Source organism: Phascolarctos cinereus, unplaced genomic scaffold, assembly GCF_003287225.1.
Source record: "Phascolarctos cinereus isolate Bilbo 61053 unplaced genomic scaffold, phaCin_HiC Scaffold_9;HRSCAF=440, whole genome shotgun sequence".
Lineage (NCBI taxonomy): Eukaryota > Metazoa > Chordata > Mammalia > Diprotodontia > Phascolarctidae > Phascolarctos > Phascolarctos cinereus.
Window position 1 is genome coordinate 48,695,244 of NW_027556402.1, and position 22,404 is coordinate 48,717,647.

The 22,404-nt window shown below is 40.4% G+C and overlaps 2 protein-coding genes across 2 annotated transcripts; one reads left to right on the top strand and one right to left on the bottom strand.

Moving 5' to 3' along the window:
- Positions 1 to 205: 205 nt before the first annotated feature.
- LOC110218620 (uncharacterized) lies at positions 206 to 16,805 on the bottom strand. The gene is made up of 5 exons (XM_078148841.1): positions 16,722 to 16,805; positions 16,197 to 16,638; positions 14,386 to 14,472; positions 13,984 to 14,089; positions 206 to 509 (listed from the first exon to the last, which is right to left on the bottom strand). Exons 1-4 carry the CDS (start codon positions 16,803 to 16,805, stop codon positions 14,085 to 14,087), a joined length of 618 nt encoding a protein of 205 aa, XP_078004967.1. The 3' UTR covers positions 206 to 509; positions 13,984 to 14,084.
- On the top strand, positions 16,335 to 21,649 carry RPL34 (ribosomal protein L34). Its single transcript, XM_021001401.1, has 5 exons — positions 16,335 to 16,398; positions 17,903 to 17,976; positions 18,059 to 18,158; positions 18,573 to 18,676; positions 21,524 to 21,649. The coding sequence occupies exons 2-5, from the start codon at positions 17,912 to 17,914 to the stop codon at positions 21,606 to 21,608; spliced, it is 354 nt and encodes a 117-aa protein (XP_020857060.1). The 5' UTR covers positions 16,335 to 16,398; positions 17,903 to 17,911; the 3' UTR covers positions 21,609 to 21,649.
- Positions 21,650 to 22,404: the final 755 nt, after the last annotated feature.

The following is a 22,404-nucleotide window of genomic DNA, read 5'->3' on the forward strand; positions in this document are numbered from 1 at the left end:
TGTTATTTTTACTGTGTTTTATTGTGTACATAGTGATGATAAGTAGACTTGCTCTCTTGATCCACATGTGCCCTAGCAGGTTGAGTCCCCAGAGTGTGACTGTTGGGATACCCCTCAAGGACAGTGGGGCTTTTCAATGCCTTTGGTTTGATATTCCCATTCACCAATGATTATTTCCCCAACATTATTTGCCAGTTAACACTACTTAGTTTTTACAAAGGGGCATTTACTGAAAAGACATAGCAAGAATCAAAGTTCCAGGGATACTTCTCCCTCTATGGTTTGGTCCGTGAAGAGAGTGACCTCAAACTTAACATGGTAGCTATCAACATTCTTCCCACCATCAGGTTCACTTCCAGGGGTGGCCCGGCCAATGCTTGTAGGACATAGCATCTCAGCTGCCAAGTTGATCCACTTCTGGGCTAGATCAAGTTCCACAGGGTTATAGTAGCCATGGTCAGCAAGCTCTGCTGACTCTTTCAATCATTCCATCTCCAATGCTCTTTCACCTAAGAACAGGAAAGAATAGAATAATGGAAACAGAAGCAACAGCAGGGCCATGCATTCATGGTTTCATGTTAGCCTGGGTAGGAATAAACAGACCACTGGCACCATGTCTGTCTCCCTACCCAGAGGTTTTACAAGCAAGGGTTTGCTGGAGCTAGGCTTCTGATTGTGTTCAGCATGAGTGGTTACAACTCAGAGATCAGCAAATGTCATAAATCAGAGCTTCATCTATAGTTTTGTTTATTGTCTAGACTTGAGAAAGTGATTAAGAAAATGTTAATAATGTGGATTAAATTTAAAAGAGTGTCTTGCTCACTTTTTTTCCCAAGAAAGCCAGTTGTTAACATTTGCCAGCACACCTCTGGTTATAACAGTCTTTGCCTTGACTACCGCCAGGAAAGAGAGTGAAAACTCAGTTTGGCCAGCTGGTACTTTTTATGGGCGCTCTCCTTTCTGGCCTGACAGTCAGCTAGAAGGCTTTTCTTTCTTGTAAGAAAAGTCTAAAGTGTGTAGAAAGGAAACAGTGGCAGAAAACCTGGTTATTCTCTGAATGAGGGTCAGGGCCCTCCATTCCATACCATTACGCATTTCCAGAAGGTATTCCATAAGCATTCACGTGGGTTGATCTTAGGTAGAGTACCCCTGTGCATATTCCCAAGGTTGAGTTCTCATCAGTCAGTTCCAGTTACATATATAATGTTGTTCAGTCACATCCAGCTCTTTGTGACCCTATTCGAGGTACTCTTGGCAGGTGCTGGAGTGGTTTGCGATTTCCTTTTCCAGATCATTTTATAGATAAGGAAAGTGAGGCAAACAGGGTTAACGCCCAAGGTCATACAGATAGTAAGTGTCTGACGCCAGATTTGAACTTACTAAGGTAAGTCTTCTTGACTCCAGGCCTGGAGCTCTATCCACTATGTCACCCAGCTGTCCTACATGTATTACACTCCTCTTCTAGATTGTAAAGTCTGTGAAGGCAGAAGAAACCTTATCCAAACTTTGAAACTCTCGGACTGTACTCATTAAGCACTTCATGTTTACTTGGGAAGATCTGAGTTCAAATCTGGCCTCAGATTTTGTTTGTTGAAAAGAACTCTGGTTTTTATCGGTTTCAAACGAAGGTCATCAAGCAACCAAAGATAGCCCTCTCTTACGTATTATCCTTGACAGTAACACATATCATAGCTAATGTTTGAGCCACTGGACAGGTCAGAAAATATTTTAGAAGCACTGGAAAAAAGAAAGAGGAGATCAAGTTAAAAGGGAGACAAAAATATTTCAGGGCTCTTCTTATACTTCAGGGTTTTCCTTTCAGAGATTAATTAGACTCCAACAGGTATACATACATTCAAGGTGTGCACATGTGACTCTACCTGCTTTTAATCAGCAACTTCAAGAAAATCTAGTTCTCTCAGAAAGGGGGAAAAATAAACAGCTGAACACTGTGAGTCATTTCCACTTCAAATATACTTTGAGTTGATTATTCCTCAATTAATCAAATAGCTGGTGTATGCCTAAAGTAGTATAAAGTGACACACTGTGTGAAATCAATTTTCCTATCCAAAATCATTAAGTCCAGTAGCCTGTGACTACATCCCTGCTAATTCTGGTACCCATCCTTTCATCCTCCATTAACTGTGGTGTGCCTAACAGCCTGTCAAGAATAATTTCCCAGGACGTGAATAATTCAGAAATTAAAAATTAATAAATAATAACAGAGAGCTACTGGGAAATAGAGTGGGTCAATTAGTAAGCTCTGCATTCTGTTTCTTCGCAGCGGGGGGATGGGGGTGGGCAGCCACATTCGTTACTTGAATCTTTCCTCCTATTCCTAGGTTTGATTTACGGCTCTTCATTACAGGATCCAGTCAGACACAATTACCTCCATCACTATCTCAGTTCCTAACTTCAAAGAAACCAGGGTTTTCTTGTCTGCTTTTTTTTTCCTTCCAGCAGCCTCAGCTTGACGTCCCTGGAATTTCTTCCACGCAGACTAATTAATAAGACTTCGACTTATCATATTCACTTTTCTTCTTTGATGTCCTACCTTAGTCAATCATCCCATTTAATTAGAATTTCAATGATAACTTTACTTATCTTGTGGCTAGATGTAAATTAAAATAATAGGATTTTAATTCTCTTTTTTATGAGGTTATGACATTTTAAAAGAAAAGTTTCAAGACCAACATGATGTTATTATGAGCTTTCTATATGGGGGAAGCATTCTATAAAAAATATTCTCCCCCTTGCTACAAAGTACTTTCGCTGTTAAATAGATGTTACTCAAAGAATTGGAAATCGAGGGGATGCCCATCAATTGGGGAATGGCTGAACAAGTTGTGGTGCATGATTGTGATGGAACATTATGGCACTATAAGAAATGACAAGCTGGATGTTTTCAGAAAAACCTGGGAAGACTTATATGAACTCATGCAAGTGAAGTGAACAGAACCAGGGGAACATTGTATATGGTAACAGCAATATTGTAATGATGATCAACTGTGAATGACTTTGCTATTCTCAGCAACACAATTCCAAAAGATTCATGAAGAAAAATGCTATCCACCTCCAGAGAGAAAACTGATGAACTCTGAATGCAGATTGAAGCATACTTTTAAAATTTCTTTATTTCTCTTGTTCATTTTGTTTATGTTTTCTCTTGTAACATGGCTAATATGGAAATATATTTTTCATGACTTCACATGTACAACTGATATTAAATTGCTTACCTTCTCAAGAAGGTGGAAGGGACAGGAGGCAAGGAGAGAACTTGGAACTTAAGTTTTGAAAAAATGATTGTTAGAATTTTTACATGTAATTGGGAAATATTTAAAAATAAATGAAAATAATTTAAAACAATTGTTCCCACTGAAGTAGGAATCCAAAACATTTCTACGTCATTCTGGGGGGAAAGTTTCATTGAAGTTGTTGTTATTGTGTCATTTCAGTCCTGTCTGACTCTTCACAACCTCATTTAGGGTTTTCTTGGCAAAGATACTGGAGTGGTTTGCCATATCCTTCTCATTTTACAAATGAGGAAACTGAGGCAAATAGGGTTAAGTGACATGTCCAGGGTCACACATCTGAGGCCAGATTTGATTTACAAAAATGAATCTTCCTGACTCCCATCCATTGCACCACCTAGCTGCTACCTTCACTGAGGTAAATGGATATAAACAAAGGTGTGGGTGAGGGGTTATAGTGAATAGCAGAGAGTGAGGCTAGTCTGAGAGTCAAGAGCACTTCCATTCAAAAACTACTTCCAACACTCACAGGATATGTAATCCTCGGTAAATCATTTAACTTCTCAGTATCCTAGGCAACCCTCTAAGACCATTAAATTGCAGAATAGTTACTAATCTGAATTGGTAGAAGGGGTTCCCTTACCTAGGAGTTCCCTACACTAAGTGAAATGACAATTGAGACAATAAATAAAAAATCCAATAGGTTCACAGTGAAACAAAGAGCGTATTGCCCAAGACTTGCAAGAATGCTTCTCAGGTAGAACAGGAGGATGGAAGAAAGGTGTTCTGCCAATCAAGCTCCTAATCTCTCTTTCCCTCTGGCTGTCATTAGCTGAAGAATCCTCACATAGCCAATACTAATGCCACTGTGTCTGTAATTGGAGACATGGTCTGGATTCAAGGACAGGTATCCCAACAGCTAACACTCTCTGGTTGAACAGTTTACCAGGAACCTTCAGAGCTGAGCTTGGAAGATGGTGCAACACCCAATCAGACCGTTCAAATATTCAGTGTTATCCGTTTGTTGACACAGTTCAACCTTCTTTTTGAGAATATCCTGTCACCGTTCCTCTTTTTGAGAACGGAGGACGAACAACAACAACATTATGAGAATCGCCTCATCAGGGCAATGCTAGGCAAGGGGGACAAACGCCTGAACAGTATTATCCCCTTGGCTAAAACGAAGATATGAATGTTAGAAGCAATAAAAGGTATGTAATGAGAGCTGGTTGTGTCATAGGCTGAGCAAATTTAACTGCCCAGGGGAGAGACGAGTGTGATAGGGGAGTAAAGGAGAGGAAGAGAAGGTAACTAATGCGATGCTTCTCCAAAGCAAATAAATAAATAAATAAATAAGTAAATGTATATGCATTAAGTTTAATTTTACCCAATTAACCAGCTTATTTTCTCTCCCTCCTAGCTCATCTTCCCCACTTCTACGAGAAAAAAAGGGAAAACCCACACCTTTGTAACAAATACGCACAGCCAAGCAAAACAAATTCCCATACTGGTCATGTCCAAAAATATATTCTTATCTTATTCTGCACCCTGAGTCTATTGCCTCTCTGTTGGGAGATAGGTGGTATGTTTCATCATCAGTCTTCTGGAATCTTGGTTTAGTCATTTCACTGATCACAATTTTTAGTTTTCCAAAGATTTTGGTTTTAGCGGAGCTGTTATTGTATACACATTGTTCTCTTGCTTACTGCAATAAATTGTTTTTCTACTTCTTTCCACTTCTCTTCATCCCTTTTATCAAGTGATTTGTTGTTCCCGCCTGTCTGACTCTTCATGACCCCATTTGGAGTTTTCTTGGCAAAGAGTGGTTTGCCATTTCCTTTTCTAGCTCATTTTACAGATGAGGAAACTGAGGCAAACAGGGTCCAGTGACTTGCCTAGGGTCACACAGCTAGCAAGTGTCTGAGGTTTGCCCAGGGTCACACAGCTAGGGAGTCTAAGGCCAGATTTGAAGTGAAGAAGATGAGTCTTCCTGAGTCCAGGCTGGGCATTCTATCCGCTGCCCTTTATCAAGTGATGGGGAGTAGGTAAGCAGATGGGTGGGAGGGAAAGGCCCAACAAATTTAGAATGGCAAGGAAACTTAGATGCCACTAAGTCCAACTTCCTCATTTTACAGATGAGGAAACTAAGGCACAGGGAAGTTACATGGTTAAGTTGCCCAGCTAGTGAAGTTCCTGAAGAGGAATTTGAACTCAGGTTTTCCTGATGCCAGGTCCAGTGCCCTGTCCACAGCTCTGTGCTATTTCAAATAGAGGATAGAAGGAAAGGGACTAAATGGGAAGAGAGGGAGCTGAGAAGAGACATGTCCTATACTTGATAGGGGAATCATCTTCCCTTCTACAACGCAAATATGATATTAGAAGTAATGGCAGCCAAATTTCCTCAGGTGGGAGGAAATAAAGGCCATCTTGTGTGTCTCACTCCCCATTCCTGCCTCTACTACACTCCACACTAGAATGTGTCTTTGTCTGGTTGACACCCCGTATCTTCTGTTGACCTGTAGGCCCTGTTCCCCAGATAGGGGCTCCCTCTCAAGCACCCCACCTAGAACATTTTCCTATACATATCTCAGGGAGCATAAACTTCCTCCTATTCTTTAATTACAACATAATTTGATATTTAATATTTTAGTGGAACACCAGAGCATTCTAGCAAATATCAGAATTTTCTCATGGAATCCCCATTCCCATAACCCAGAATACCTGTGCTCTGTACAATTCAGTTTTAGAAGACTAGCTTGCTTTAAAAATAACAAACATTAGGGTCCCTAATCCTTTCTTTGTGTCTGTTGATACATCATAAGGTAATTTTTTTCTTTCTTTTTTTTTTTGCTTGTTTCCAAGGTTTCCTTTTTAAATCCTCTGATGAGGGTTAACAAAGTACAGTAATGTTTCAATAAATAAAACATTAATTTTATTTCCAGAATTTCCTTCTCCATAGCATGAAACTTTGTTTTTTTATTATTTTATTTTAATTTATTTTTTTCTTTTTTAGTGAGGCAATTGGGGTTAAATGACTTGCCCAGAGTCACACAGCTAGGAAGTGTTACGTCTCTGAAGCTGGATTTGAACTCAGGTCTTCCTGACTCCAGGGCCAGGGCTCTATCCACTGCACCACCTAACTGCCTAGCATGAAACTTTGAATGAAATCATCAGGCATTAGCCTTGCCAAAAGTTAGCTCTAACACACGTTCCATTTAGTGAATTGGTTATTCCTCATTCCAGATCTGGAGACATCAGCCTCCTAGACCCTTGCAGAGTGATTTGCCCTTCTGTTATGTATGTATCATAATACATTTTGTATTATTGTATTCATGTGTCTATCAACCTAGATTATAAACGCCACTAGGACAGGTACCTTATATTCCTAACATCTAGCTTTATATTTTGCCCATAGAAGGTACTTTCATAATTGAACAAGTCCAAATTTTGCTTTTATTCATAATGTCCCCATTCACTTGCATGTGGGACAAATGAAAGTTTCTCATGTGAAATGGAAGCCACGCCCCAAAATTTAGTTAAGGCTTTAGCATTAGCCAGGCCTAAGTTAAGTTTTCCTGTAAATCATGTGATTGGGTCATACACCTGTTGCCCACCTCCTTCCTTGTTTTGTAACCATCACTCCAGCCTTACCTTTGCCAAATAAGGCAATCTTCTAGCTGTCAAGCTTGTTTTGGGTAAAATGTATTTCTTAGTTTCTGGGTAGAATATAAGGTCTCTCACCTCAAACAATGAGGATAAAGAGATTGAGGTAAACAAGGGGGGGGGTGTTTCTTAGAGTTGTTTGTCTAAGGGTGTATAACTGCTTGTTTGCTGTCTGTATCTTGCCTCCCTACTCCAGTCCGCCCTGGGTAGGTGATACCCAATTCTCAAGTGAGACTTGCTAGAATAAAACTTCTGTTTCTACTGAGAGAAACCTCTGAATTTTTATTTGGGTAGGTGGTCTCTATTCCACTCAGTTGGGGAATCATCTGGGATTTTCTTTGATTAGGGAGGGGGCTTCCTTGCCAAGGTCAAGACCAAGCGGGCATCCAAGATTTCTTGGAGGTCTTGAGTCCCAGAGGGAGGTTACTGCCCAGTCTTTGAAATAACCCCGAAGAGAGGGACTCAGAGAAACAGAAGGCTTGTTAGGGCTCCAACGATTAAAATGAAACTAAGAAATTCCGGCCAGCCAGTAAGTGACAGCAGTCACAGTAAGTTGTAGGCATGCAACCCAGAGGTAAGCACTCAGGGGTCTGGAGGTAATCGGCATAGGGTGAGGGCCCTTTAGGGCAGACTCTGGTTTAGGCGGAGTCCAGCCCTAATCAAATTGTGGAATAGATACCTCATCGAAAGGACGCCACTGAGAAAGCTTCATGGGTGACTGGTGAGGAGTGGGCGACCCTCCTCAGTGATTCGGCTGAGTCTTTAGACTCAGGGAGTTCAGTGACGACTCCCATAAATTCCCTAGGTAAGGGCTTAGGAATGGGAAAGGAACAATCTGGATCTGCACAGTCGGAGTGCAAATGTGAGGTTCCTATAGACAGTCCTTTAGGCAATCAATTGCAGAACTGGAATGAACTACCAAAACATAAAGGGAAAGATAGAGAGAAAATGATTAAATATGATTTGATGATTTGAGGATTCTACAGGGCGGAGGGTTGTTGTATGTCTATTTTTTTGTGTGTTTGTGTCTGTGCGTGGTATGAGTGAGTGTCAGTGTGTATCTTTTGCAGCCAGACAGCAAAAGGCTGCAGCTGGACTCTGGAAAGTCGCTGTCTTTCTCTCCCCCTCTTCCTCCCTGGTAACAGCAGCTTCAGAGGAGCAGGTAGATGAGAGAGTGAAAGAGAGAAAAATATTTTATTATTTAGGTTATATGATTGGTAAAAAGCAAATTGAGAAGGATTTTCAAAGTGTCAGGTCAGAATTAGAAAGAAATAAGATATGTGCGGTTTTAAAGGGACTTTAATCAAAGTCCATTAGAAAGAAAGGCAAGAAAGTTTAAGCATGTAGGAGAGAGGAGTATGTGTAGAAAGCTTAAGGAAGGTATAATTTATTTGCGCAGTGTGAATAGAGGTTTTGAAAGTAAGAAGTTTTGAAACTTTTGGGAAAAAAAATAATTTCTCTCTCTCTGCATTCTAATTCTGGCCAAATTTGAGTGTGAAGACAAAGAAAAAAGGGAACCTTTTCCCCTCAGATCAAAAAGAGAGGTAGCACTTAATCTTTTCTGCCTCTCATAAAAGAGAAAAGTTTTTGTGTACCAGAACACAACCAAAGGCAATTTAATTCATTCTGGTAATATTTCAAATGAAATGTGATGCTCTTAAATTAATGCTTAAGTCAGAATTTATTATACTGTTTGGCACTAAAGTAAATTGAAAGAAACTAAAGAACAGTTGAAAATAGTGTAAGACGAGTGAATTGTTTAGAGTGCATAGTAAAGTTGTAAAGGCAGTTTGGGAAGAGAGAGAGGGAGGGAGAGCCCTATTCAATTATCTCCCTTCAGAAATGCAAAAAGAAAGCTGTGTAGCAGTCTTGGTAAGTGTAATTTGGTGGGGGGGTCTTAACCCTCTGAATAGCTTTAGAAAGTTTAAGTAAGTTGAGAAGGTGTGAAGAAGTGGTATGTTTTAAAGCAGAAGGATGGAAAAATAATTTTTTTTTGGCCTAATTTAAAAACCAATAGATAAAGTTATGGAGAGATGGAAGGAATTATGTCCACCCACCTTTCAGGCTAGATCCGTGGGTGGGTTCTAATTAAATCTAACATGGATACTGGCTATGATAAAGATATTGGTTATTGTGAGTTATGATTATTACTGTTCAATTAATTATTAAGCTCCAGACGTGCCTACCTGGAAGGAAAGCAAAAAGAAGTAGTTAGAATACTGGCCCAATACATTTTAAACTGACCTGATTACAATAGGTGATTCCAAACTGTTAGTAAAACTTTCGCAAGAAAATGTGGACATGAATGGGGAACTGAAATATTGAAGAAATATATGAATTTGTGGATAATATCCCTTTATAAAGGGCCAAGGGTATTAAACTTAGAAATGTGTATTTGTATAATTTTAAGAGCACATATTGTTATTTGGCATTAAGAAATTTATTAACTATGTGGCCCCAGGAGACTGTTGAATCTGGTGAAGGGAATCTAGAAAGAAAGAAAGATTTTTTTATTGAGTCTGTTTTCAATTGTATTAGTTATGTTGCTGGAAGGGCAATTTTTTTTATAATCTGGAATGTTAAATTAATTGTGTCTTCAGAGAAAAGAGAAAAAGGAATGAATCTGGCCGTTGGGGATTTAAGAAATCATAGAATTTCCAAATTTTTATTTAAAGGGAATTTTCAGTTAAAATTGTTTTGTTATCATTTATGAAATTTGTGAGATTTTTAACTAAGTTGTTTGGGATTACTGTTTTAATGCTAGAACCTAAAAGGGATAATTAATTACTGTATCTGTGTGGGCAAGGTCATTTGCCCTGAGAAAAGAACTTGTTAGGATTATGCAGTTCCTAGACAATGAACTTGACTTGCTGAGAAGTTGCAAGTTTATGTACAGTAGATGGAAATGATTTCTAATGACTGGCTTTCACACCAGAGCAAGTTTAAATTTGAGAAGGAAAGAAGTAAAGTGAGATCTCTTATGTATGAGTCCTGGTAAATCTATATTGCTTATTGCAACTCCACGAGAGCAAAATTAACTGCATCTGGCTTTAAGCTGTGATTAGTGAGACTTGCTGTTTGAGGTAAAAGGCTCTTGGGACTATAACTAATTTGTTTTGAGTTTAAATCTGGGTATAGTTGTCTGCATCAAATCAGTATCTGAGAGAAATGCCACAAGAACAGGTGGAGGTCTGCTTAGAGGAATGTGATTTATTTGGGAAAAAGGCCTATGGGACAATCTTGGCCTCAATCTAGGATGGCATCCTCTTGGCTCAGTTTCCCCATTGTGTTCCTTTGGAAAGGAATGTTTCCCACCTGACTATTTTCCTGAGTTTGGCTATGAGGAGAAACAGATACTGCATGATTAGAGAACTGCTACTCTATCTGAATTTAAACAAAGCTAAGGATGTTTTATCCTGTCATATTTAATATATCACCTGTCCCTGCTCTTTTTCCTTCTATAGTAAGTTTCTATGATCAGAGCAAGTAGTCAGCATGAGACGTAAGAAAAGGATTAGATTATAGTCATATCTTAAACTGATTGTTGGAACTTGCCGGGACTAATGACTGACTGTGTTTGAGTCTAACTCCAGGTGTCCTTCCTTAACCGAAACCTGGTGGACTTTAAGTCTGGCTCAGTGCAGTTTGACATAACACTCTGTCTGGAGTTGATAGGAAGTTGAGGGGAATATTGTTCCCTTATTCTAATCTCTTAGTGGCTAGTTTCTATAATCAGAAGGTTTTATAAGTATAGTAACAAATTTACTAAAATAACTGATTATGGAACATCTTAGGTTATTCTAGAACTGGGACTGTGTTCCGGTATGAGTTAGGGTCTTTTAATTCTTGGTAATGGTATGGAGATAATCAGGGGCTTGTGAGAATGGTATTTTAGTTATTTGGATAATATCATGCTCATCTAAAGTTTTGTTACCATTGATTAATAATGTCAAAAGAAGAATGGCTTGTGATTTGTAAATGCCATCAAAGAAACAAGGCATGACAAAAATTTTAAGAATTTATATGTACTGTGTTAAAAATTGATATGTATGTACTGGAGCCTGCGATTAATTCCATAGTGAAGTCTCATCCCCCTGGTGAAGAAATTAATAATGGATTAATGTAAAGTATAAGACACTGATGTGCATTTCTTGAACATGACAATTGGCCATGATTTTAATATTGAGTCTGTAAAAATGATCAGGGTTATAAGGACTAGAAATAGTGATTTAAAATTGTGCTAAGATCACTTCTGCAGGAGAATGGACAGAAAGCTGGTTCTACAAGAAGAAGAAGAAGAAGAGGAAGATGCTGGGATGCTGTGCTGGAGATGGCTGGAGCAAATACCATGGACAAGAGGACTTCATTGATGATGTTCTCTGCCAGACAGCTGAATAAGAAAATAATTTTTGAATCTTAAAGAGACAATTGCATTATTGTTTTCTTTTGGGTCTCTTTATCTGCACTTATGAAGAGGCTGCCCCTTTGATTTGTCAATGCTCAGATTAATCCTTCCCATATTTACTTAAAGGGGTGGTCCTGGTTTGGGGGAACTTGGTGGAAGCAGGTTTTATGGTTCTTATTGATAGCAGTGAGTGGAGTCATATTACTCCCAGTGTGTGTCCCTTGCATGATGCAGTTAATTACCACCACTGTACAGAGGACACTTTCTAGAATGATTACATTAAAAGAGCCTGCTAGTGAGTCCACAAGACTAATGATATTGGGGAATCAAGAATGGATGACAGTCAGTCAGGAAGAAGAGGAAAGGTCAAACCCTGATGAAATAGCAAACAGGGAGGCTGCAGAAACTTACCAGTTTTGTCGTGACAAACTTTCAACTATGAAATGGAGGGGGGACCATGTGGGACAAGTGAAAGTTTCTCATGTGAAATGGAAGCTATGCCCCCAAAATTTAGTTAAAGCTTTAACATTAGCTGGGCCTAAGTTAAGTTTTCCTATAAATCATGTGATCGGGTCATACACCTGTTACCCACCCCCTCCCTTGTTTTGTAACCACCACCCCAGCCTTATCTTTACCAAATAAGGCAATCTTCTAGGTCCCAAGCTTGTTTTGGGTAAAATGTATTTCTTAGTTTCTGGGTAGAATGTAAGGTCTCTCACCTCAACCAATGGGGATAAAGAGATTGAGGTAAACAGGTGGGGGGAGGGTGTTTCTTAGAGTTGTTTGTCTAAGGGGATATAACTGCTTGCTTACTGCTTGTATCCTGCCTCCCTACTCCAGTCCGCCCTGGGTAGGTGATGCCCAATTCTCACGCAAGACTTGCTAGAATAAAACTTCTGTTTCTACTAAGAGAAACCTCTGAATTTTTATTTGGGTAGGTGGTGTCTATCCCACTCACTTGTATGTGAATTCAAAAGTAGGCATGAGGTGATATACAATGCTATTGGCTGTCAAAAATACACACACACACACACACACACACACACATATATATATATACACACACACACATATTTTTTTTTTTGGCTAGGCAATGGGGTTAAGTGACTTGCCCAGGGTCACATAGTTATTAAACAAATTGATATTTCTAAAACATAGATATGATCTTGTCACACAAATCAAAAATCTTTAACAGCTCCTTATCACCCCCTGGATTATATACAAAATCTTCTGTGTGACATTTAATCCCTTCCATAATCAGCCTCCCATCTATCTTTCTTGTCTTAGGACCATCTTCAGTCATCCTGATCTATATCTGGCCACTGGACCCAGAGGGCTCTGGAGGAGATAGTGAGGCTGGTGACTTTGCACAGCCCTGCCTCACTTAAATCCAATCCACTTGAAAGTCTTGGCATCGTCTTCCTGATGTCATGGTCCTCTTGGAGAACAAAGGACACACACAACAACCTTTCTTGTCTTATTTCATGTTAGTCATCCTCACACCCTGTCCATTCCAGTCAAGCTTGTCTGCTCACCATTCTTCGTATGTGACATTCCATCTCCTCCCTCTCCATCTTTGCTCAAATAATCCCCCATGTTTGAGATGCCCTCCATTCTCACCTCTATCTCATAGAGTTATATGTTATTGTTTGGTCTTTTTTCAGTCACATTTGACTCTTTGTGGCTCTATTTGGGGTCTTCTTGGCAAAGATACTGGAGTAGTTTGCCATTTCCTTCTCCAGCTCATTTTACAGATGAGGAAACTGAGGCAGGTAGGGTTAAGTGATTTGCCCAGGGTCTCATAGCCAGTAAATGTGGGAGGCCAGATCCGAGCTCATGAAGATGAGTCTTCCTGACTCCAGGCCTGGCACTCTATCCACTGTGCCACCTAGGCGTCCCCATACAACTTTGATGCACTTCCCAGAAAAGTAAGGCATTTTCTGTCCCTTCGGTTATGAGCACTCTTCCTGTCTCAAAAATCTTTTGTAATTTTCGACTTATGCCCAGGTTGGAGTCCTAGTCCCCCAATAGAATGTAAGCTCCCGGAGGGCAGGAGCTGTTACAGTTTCTGTATCCCTTGCTCTCGGCACTGCACCTAGTACATGGTTGCTGTTTTAAAAATGCCTGTCGAATTGAACTGAATCAAAATTTAAAAAATTGTCATTGAGCCCCAAGGATGGGTCTGGCTGTCAGGGCCAGCTGAGGCTCCTTGACTATGTACGGCTGAGATGGACTTGAAAACAATATGGCTCTCAGTATTTCCTAAACTTGCGGCCTCGAGGCCACGTGGGGCCCTCTAGGTCCTCAAGTGCCACCCTTTGACTGAATCCAAACTTCACAGAACAAATCTCCTTAACAAAAGGATTTGTTCTGTAAAACTTGGACTCAGTCAAAAGGTGGCACCCAAGGACCTAGAAGGCCACATGTGGCCTCAAGGCCGCGAGTTCCCCAACTCTGCCCTTAAGCAAACCTTGTTGCTTGCATCCTTAGAACCCAACCTGGCCCCACTTAATTTTCTGGGTTTCCTGAACACACTCACTTGGTTAACTAGTTGAATGACTCCTGGTGTGATCCATCTTAGCCATGAGCCCTGAGTTCTTCCCTCCCCTGCATGTGAGCTGATGCCCAGAGGAAGATGACAGCTCAGATCCGGGTCCTGCTCACCTGTGTCCACTGTTTTGGACAGATAGCCTCACTGGGCTGTGACTTGCATTCTCAGCCTTCCACTCTTCTTTGGACACAGTCTTGTACATAACCCTTGGCTGTCACACTGGGTAGAAACAGAAATATTTGCAATTAACTCTTATCAGTATATATGTGTAATATTATAAAAGTGAGGAAGATAAGAAAGCTTTTCTTATTCTTTGCTTCCCCCCCAAAAAAAAATAGAAATTGTGTTATCTAGGCAGCTAGACGCTGCAATAGCTATAGCACTAGGCTTGGAGTCAGGAAGCCTTGACATCATCCAGCCTCAGATGCGGACTATTTGTGTGACCCTGGGCAAGTCATTTAACCTGTTTGCCTCAGTTTCCTGAACTGTAAAATGGGGATACTAAAAGCACCTACCTCTTAGGGTTGTTGTGAGGATCAAATGCCACACTGTCCATGGAGTTTTCTTGGCAAGGATACTGGAGTGATTCGCCATTTCCTTCTCTAGTGGATCAAAGTAAACAGAGGTTAAGTGACTTGCCCAGGGTCAGACAGCGAGGAAGTATCTGAGGCCAGATTTGAGCTCATGAAGATGAGTCTTCCTGACTCCAGACCACCTCGCTGCCTACAATCTGTGTACATATTGTTTTCATTTAGAACAACATTCCATTCTTCTGATGCTGAGTGAAGTGAGCAGAACCAGGAGAACACTGCATACAGTAATAGCCACATTGTGTGATGACTAATGTTGATAGACCTAGCCCTTCTCAGCAATGCGAGGATCTAAGACATCTCCAAAGCCCTCATGATGGAAAATGCCATCCACACCCAGAGAAAGAACTGTGGAGTTTGAGTGCAGATCGGAGCCTACTATTTGCTATTTTTCTTCTTCTGTGTTGTGTTTCCTCTTTCCGGTGGTTCCTCCTATTGATTCTAATTCTTCCTTACCACATCACTAATGTGAAAATATGTTTAATAGGAATGTACATGTACAGCCTATATCAGATTGCGGGCTGTCTTGGGGAGGGTGGTGGGGAGGAAGGGAAAAAATTTAAAACTCAAAAACTTATGGAAGTGAATGTTGAAAACTAAAAATTAATTAAAAAAAAAAAAGAAAAACATTCCATTCTTTAGAATAATAAGCCTATCAAATAATACATGCCAAAGTGAGTATGATGCATTTATAAGGGGAAAAACAGGGAACTAGCTTAGCAGTCTGGACAGTTGGGTTCGAATCTTGCTTCTGACACTAACTGTAAAATCTTGGGCAAATCATTTAGTCTCCTATTCTTCAGTTTTCTCATTGGTAAGGACTCAATTTCTAAGTTCTTATAGGTTAAAATGTCTGTGATACAAGTGCTGGAGGAGTTCAGTCATATCTGTCTTCCGTGGTATTCCTCCCACCCCATATTTTTTTTCCTCCAAACTTCTCAGTGATTGTTGCAAGCTGGGACAGAACACATTTTCACAGAACTTTGGAAGTTGAAACAGACCCCAGGGATCATCTGTTTCAAGGATTCTTAAGCTGGAGTCCATAAATTTTTTAATTAAATTAACTTAATTAAATTTTAAATTTTAAAACAAAATGTTTTATAACTGTGTACAAATATAGTTGATTTCTTCTGTAATCCTGTACGTTTTATATTATGCATTTAAAAACATTATCTGAGAAGGGGCCTATAGGCTTCACCAGAGTAACAAAGGGGCACAAGAAAGGCTGAGCTGTTCCAACCTTTCCATTTTACAGATGGTAAAACTGAGTGCCTGCCCTGGATCACTTGTCCTTTCTATTCAGCGGGATTGCTGAGTTCAAATCCCTCCTCAAGCTGTGTAATCCTGAGCAAGTCACTTGTTTGCCTCAGTTCCCTCATCTGTAAAATAGGGATAATAAGGCACCTACCTCCCAGGGATATTGTAAATATAAAATGAGGTATTTTTAAGGCATTTTATACATGCTTATCAACACCATCATAATCTAGAGATGGAAGGTATCTCAGAAGTCAACTAGTCCAATCCCAATTCCCTATTTTACAGACGAGGAAACTGAAGCCCAGAGAGGTTAAGAAACTTCCAATGTCACAGACGCAAAATTTGAACTCAGGTTCATAACACACACTTCATGGTTATGGTTAGCAGACGGCTAGCTGAGCTCTTAGGGATTGCTTTCAATACTATAAGGATCTGAGAAGAACCCTGGCTCGGTTTCTCTAAATTTCAAATTTACGTACTTCTCTGGAATACCTTCAGTTCATCAGTAGCAGTAGGGCAGTCGTCAGAGGCCGTACAACATGGCTGCTCCCATACTAGCCCCTCCCCCTTCTTACGAAACTTCCGTTCTCGGGACGCACAAGGAAGATCCTGTGAAGTCACTATTTGAACTCTGAACTCGGACGCACTTTCTCTTCCCTCTTCCGGTGGTGGACCTGACAGGTATGGTGGTTTCTCTGCTCTCTGCCTTTGGCCCCTCTTCTCAATCCGCCGCCATCGGGCAGGCGGCAGGAGCCGGAGTCGCTTGGGATGGGTCCCTCTCGGGGGTCGAGACGCCGACGAGCGCGGACGGCGGCTCGGAGCGCGTGTGGCTTTCTCCCGGCGGCTCCGGCGGCACCCCACGAGAGGGTGACGCCTGGGACCCCGCTCTCCGGGGCCGGAGTCCTTGGGATCCTCCGGGACCTGGGGCTCGCGGGGACGTGGTGGGGGAGGAGATCATTACGGAGAACTCGCCCTTGGGGCCCCGCCCGTGGCTCAGTTTTTACGGGGGGGGAGGGGAGGAGGCCGGCGGCATCAGTGCCCGAAACTTGCCCTTTTTTTCGCTGCTTAGGTTGAATTGGAAAACTCATTGTTGATACCGAAAAGCTAAGTCACTAGTTTGAGTTAACGCACATTAAAAAAGAAAAACAAAACTTATCTTTTTACCTTTGCCCTTTTGCAATTTCTGAGTCATTTTGTGCAAAAGCACATTTAGCATCTAGCAACCCCTCTGTAGCATCCTAGATAGAGCGTGAAAGGGGAGGTCGTGGAGTCCCATTCCTCTGGTTTAATAAATGGAGTTAAGGCATGTTCCTGAAGTCCCACAGGCGGACCCCCAAGGCTGTGGCCGTTTTCACCGGGCCTGGCAGGTTTGCATTTGGAAATTGAGGAGAAGGAAGGAGCCAGAGTGGCTCGGAAGCTCACCAGGAGCCAGAGCTATTAGAACCCACGTTTCCTGAATCCTAGTCACAGTCACGATTTGGATTCCAGTAAGCTTATTCAAGTTATAGATTTTAAACTTTAAATTATCCGTTTAAGTCTGGGAAGGGATGTTAGCTTTTCTAGGCTCCTCTCCCTCCTTTTCTGTTGGAGGTCCCTGTGTAGTGCCAGGGGAGTAAATATCAGCTCCTGTTCTGTGAAAGGGGTGTGCTTTTTCCTTCCTCAAATAGAGAGGAGAAATTTAAACTGTCAAAAACATGTTATGTTTTATCTTTGGTTTATCCAATAGAATAGTGCTGGATTTAGATTTTAGGGCTTGAGTTCAGCTCTGCCACTTTGTGTGTGTGGCCTTAGGTAGATGGCTTTAATCCTGCAGTTTCTGATCTGCCAAATGATGGATCTTCTAGGTCTATTCCAACCCTGAGTCCATCCTGGGAGGCCTAATACAGTTCCTTAATATAATAAACAGCTTCAGTGCGGTTATCAGTTATAAAATTGATATTTTGTTGGATGTGATGTAGTGATAACGTTCAAAAGTTTTAAAAAATGAAATGTTGAAAATAAATAGAAAATGGAAGTATGTTTTGCATGATTTCATATGATAAAGCCAAAGGGCATATATATTGCTTGCCTTCTCAATGGGTAGGAAGGGAGGGAGACAATTTGGAACTCAAAATTTTTTTTAAACAAGAAAAGTAATTGATGTCACAATCTAAGAATTTGACTAATACTGCTACTTTTTGTTTAGAAATTAAAAATGGTTCAGCGTCTGACATATCGCCGTAGGCTGTCCTACAATACAGCTTCCAACAAAACTAGGCTGTAAGTATTTGTTTCTATGTTTATTATAAATATTACAAGTTCTTGAAATTTCTTTACTAATTCTTTCCTCTTTTTGACACAGGTCACGAACCCCAGGTAACAGAATTGTTTACCTTTATACCAAGAAAGTTGGAAAAGCACCAAAATCAGCCTGTGGTGTGTGCCCAGGAAGACTTCGAGGTGTAAGTTCTATATTTATTTTTTTTTCTTTAATCAGCTTGTCACATTGCTGTTTGTAATTTTGGGGACTCCTAATTAATCAGGGTCTGCATCACGAATAGAATGTGTGCTCCTTGAGGGTAGAGACTTTTGTTTTCTGCCTTGCCATCCCCAACCTTTTAGAGCATTACCTGCTATGTAATAGGTGTTGGGGGGGTGGAGGATTAATGGGTACTTTCTTATTTGAAAGTGAATTTCTTCAGTGGCTTCTGGCTTCCAAGGGTTGTAAAACAATGGAAAGGAAATTCTATTAAGAAGGGAGCTATATGAAGCCAGCGCTTATTCACCTAGTGGCATAATCGTAAAGATGCTAACACTACCAGGTAACATTCTTAAAGGCATATTTTAATATACAGTTGGTGCTGTTTCTTATGCAGGTTCGTGCAGTGAGACCTAAAGTTCTCATGAGGCTGTCAAAGACAAAAAAGCATGTTAGCAGGGCTTATGGTGGCTCCATGTGTGCAAAATGTGTGCGTGACAGGTAAAAGCCGTCTTGTTAAAAATTCGGGTAGGGCAGAGAAGGGGTTGTATTCAAGATTAATAGTACTCAAAATTGATATGAAATGGGGGATACATGTTTATTTGCATTTTTACTGGATTTTAGGGTAAGCAGGCCAACCTTTATAATAAGCTTTGGGGGAGGGGGTAAACAAGAAGTCCTGTCATTTATTTCAGTGTTACCCATTAGTAGCTAGGTTGATTAAAATTGGACTAAATTTGAAGTTGTGTGTCTTGTAGAAAGTATCTTATTTAACTCTTTGGTTTTATGGATGTGAGCACTGATGTACAAACAGCTAAATGCTCGGGAAAGCCTTTTTTGAAAAGCCTTATTTTTCTTGAAAGCCTCATCTTTCTTGATCTCTCCAACTTTTGACACTGTTAACTGCCCTTAAGTTCACGTCCCTGACGGTGTTCTCTTGCCAGTATCTGTGCCCTGCCCCAGATTGTGGGCATTTCTCCCAGGGCTCTCTCCTGGGCCTTCTTCCTTTTCTATCCCCTTTTTTTACCTTATCAGCTCTTTATGCAGGTGACTGCCAGAATTGGTTTTTCCATCCCTAAACTCTGGCCCTTCATCACCAGCTGCTTTAAAGTGTGTGGGGAGGGATGGGGACCAACCTCTATAGAGGAAAGCCTCTTAATTTGAGTTTTTCTGACTCCGGGTTATCACACAACTACACAAATCTTCCTGAAGCGCAGGACTGATCCTGTTATTCTCCTGCTCTAGAATCTTTTTCCCTCCTTGATAAACAGCAGGCTTCACAGCTTGGCATTTTAATCCCTTCGTGGTCTGGCTTCAGCCTCCTTTTCCAGGTGTATTTCATGTTAGCTCTCCTGTAGTAGGACAGCGGATATTCCCAGCAGTGGCATCATAGCTCTTCGCCATTTCCTTCGGATCCACATAGTTTTCATTATTCTTTCTCTTCATAAAACGTACTTATTTGTTTATGTCCTGTAACACAGCGGAGATGCAGTCTTGGGTGTTCGGGTTCTTCCTGTTGTGCGTGAGACAAAGTCCAACACAACTCAACAACTAAGCAACAACAGCACACCCAGTGAGGTTTGGTGACTGGCTTAAGCTTCGGTAGAGATGAGGATTTAGACCTGATTCCTTTTACTCCCAAACGAGTGCTTGTCGCCTGGATGGAGCTGTGGGGAAGGGCCTGTGGCCTCCATGCTAGGTTGTCAATATAAGCCAGCTCAGCTTTTGCTCTTCAGAGGACAAACACATTGCAGGGGCCCACAGACTAGGGCCACTAGGCTATTGCGGAAGGGGCAGCCTCTTCACCAGCTTCGTGTACATCTGACCTTAGCCCAGGTTTCTTTGAATTTGAAATTACCTCATTTTGCCAGTTACTCATTGGAAGGCTGAGTGATTAAAAGAATTGTATTCATGTTGAAATATTTAAAAAAGACTTCTTTTAGAGCATCCTTAAAGCGTTCGGAAATAATGTTGAAATTGAGTGTTTAGATCTTGATAATTGATTTCCCTTTTTTTGAACCCTGGGGTGAGATTAGCTTCCCTCCCTGTCTTTCCTTTCCACTTGATTACAACTCTTATTGGTAGCAAACTTTTCTTGGAGTTGGCATCCTAAGGCTCTTTTGGATGTTGGATTATTTGAAAATAACTGGATTTGTTTTAGGATTTAAATATTCTTCCCTTTAGATCAAGGCCTTATGTAAATTTTGGAAGTCTTGAAAACCTAAAATACACTATTAAAACATTGGACTCAGTGTGTTGTGATGGGAAAAGCACTGGATTTGAGTTTAAATTCTTATCCTCTCTAGGCATCAGTTTTTCATCTATAAAATGAGAAAATTAAACTAAAATGGTCTTATCTACCTTTATATGATAGGTAGAAAGTGGTAGGGTCATCCAGGGACTACAGAGGCATCCATGTGAAGTAGCTTTTGAAATCATCATTTTAGGATTAGATTATTTAGTTTCCAATTATTTTTTAGTCTGTCTTTCCATGGCGCTTTATTACATATAATTTTTATTGCATCATGATCTGAAAAGGATGCATTTAATATTTCTGCCTTTCTGCATTGCATTGTGAGGTTTTTATGCCCTAGTACATGGTCAATTTTTGTGTAGGTGCCATGTACTGACGAGAAAAAAGTATATTCCTTTCTATCCCCATTCAGTTTTCTCCAGAGGTCCATCTGAAATCATCATTTTAACTTGTGATAATTACCTAGCAAGCCTTTGGTGACAGGGAAGTGACTTTCCCCGAGGGCAGGGCTTCTTAACATTTTTTGTATCCTGGATCCCTCAGGCAGTCTGGGACCCTCAGTGATGATTTTAAAGGCATAAGATTTCAAAAGAAATCAATTAGACTGTTTAAAATAACTGGACATTATAAGGTTAGAATATTGCTGTGGTGCAGGATTGTGGTGGATTTAGGCAAGTATGGAAAGACTTGAACTTAGGAAGGAAGATGCTATCTACCTTCAGAGAAACAGCACAAATAAGTATAGTATGGTCTTACATAGATGCACATGAATGTATATGTGTGAGATTATAGCACTTAATGGTATGTAGCCTTTTGGGTGGGGGGGGGAGAAAAAGTAAAAAGTTGTTGCATTATATTTAAGTTCGTGGACCCAGTTTAAGAACTTCTACACTTGGGGAAAATGTCAGCCTTGAGTTTAATAAGTCTGGTTAAAAGTGTGAAAATTATTTTAGGGTTTTCCCCTGCCTTTTGTTCCAGCACTTAGCGCAATGCCTGTGTAGTAAGTGCTTTAATGTTTGATTGCTTTAACCAATAGGCTTATCAAGTGAGATTTAATTTCAGAAATATTTTTACATTAAATGTTTTCTATCTAGGATCAAGCGTGCTTTCCTGATTGAGGAGCAGAAAATTGTTGTGAAGGTGTTGAAGGCACAAGCACAGAGTCAAAAAAGTAAATAAAAAGGATCTGTTTTTTGAATAATAAAGAAAATTAAAATGTGTTTTGAGTGTTCTGGACTCTTGTATCGCTATTGCTAGTCCTTATGGTTCTATAGTGGGAAATGTTTCAGATTTGGAACTGAACGGGAATCTCGGTGGCTCTCCCATTTTTTTATCTGTGGGACCTTTGGGGAAATTACCTAAATGCTTCAGCTTCTCATTTGTTAAAATGAGAGACTTGAATTAGATGTCTGAGGTATGATGTATGTTCTTTTATTTTATTTGTTATGTATGTGTTATATTTTAACAATGGAAACTTTAAGTTACATGATTTCTAAAAGATAAATCTAAAACACAGTTATGTCTAAGTTGGTGAATCTCAAATCAAAGCAGCTTCTGGTGCCCAAAATTTAAAATAGTTGGGTTGTTGATTGAGTTAATGTGCACATTAGACTATATCTCACCAAAATTTCTGAAGTTAAAGCTCTGAGAGAAGTCAGCAGGCATTTATTAAGAAAGGCCTATGTGTTTGGTACTGGGATGCGAAAAAAGGCAAATGGATTATCGTTAGGAAGAGGCACCCAGCAACTCCCTCCAGTGAGTCCTCTCTAAGACTAATATTTTCTCTTTCCCTGAGGAGTCACAGAAGAAAAAAGCAGGGGAGACATCATGGTTTTAGCCATGGATGTTTTTTAGTCAGCAGGTGGGGCTTCACTCCCAGCAAGGCTTCTGTAAATTATAAATCATCCCATGTATGCCCATCCATAATTCAGATCCCCAGTTTATCATGTCACCTCCTTGATTTAAAAAATCTGTC

Coding starts and splice junctions, on each gene's coding strand:
- RPL34 (XM_021001401.1), top strand. CDS start 17,912: ATGGTTCAGCGTCTGACATATCGCCGTAGGCTGTCCTACAATACAGCT. Junction 17,977..18,058: donor GCTTCCAACAAAACTAGGCT/GTAAGTATTTGT, acceptor TTTTTGACACAG/GTCACGAACCCCAGGTAACA. Junction 18,159..18,572: donor GCCCAGGAAGACTTCGAGGT/GTAAGTTCTATA, acceptor TTTCTTATGCAG/GTTCGTGCAGTGAGACCTAA.
- LOC110218620 (XM_078148841.1), bottom strand. CDS start 16,805: ATGAGTTTTCCAATTCAACCTAAGCAGCGAAAAAAAGGGCAAGTTTCG. Junction 16,639..16,721: donor GCCTCCTCCCCTCCCCCCCC/GTAAAAACTGAG, acceptor CGCGAGCCCCAG/GTCCCGGAGGATCCCAAGGA. Junction 14,473..16,196: donor ACTGAAGGTATTCCAGAGAA/GTACGTAAATTT, acceptor TTGATCCACTAG/AGAAGGAAATGGCGAATCAC.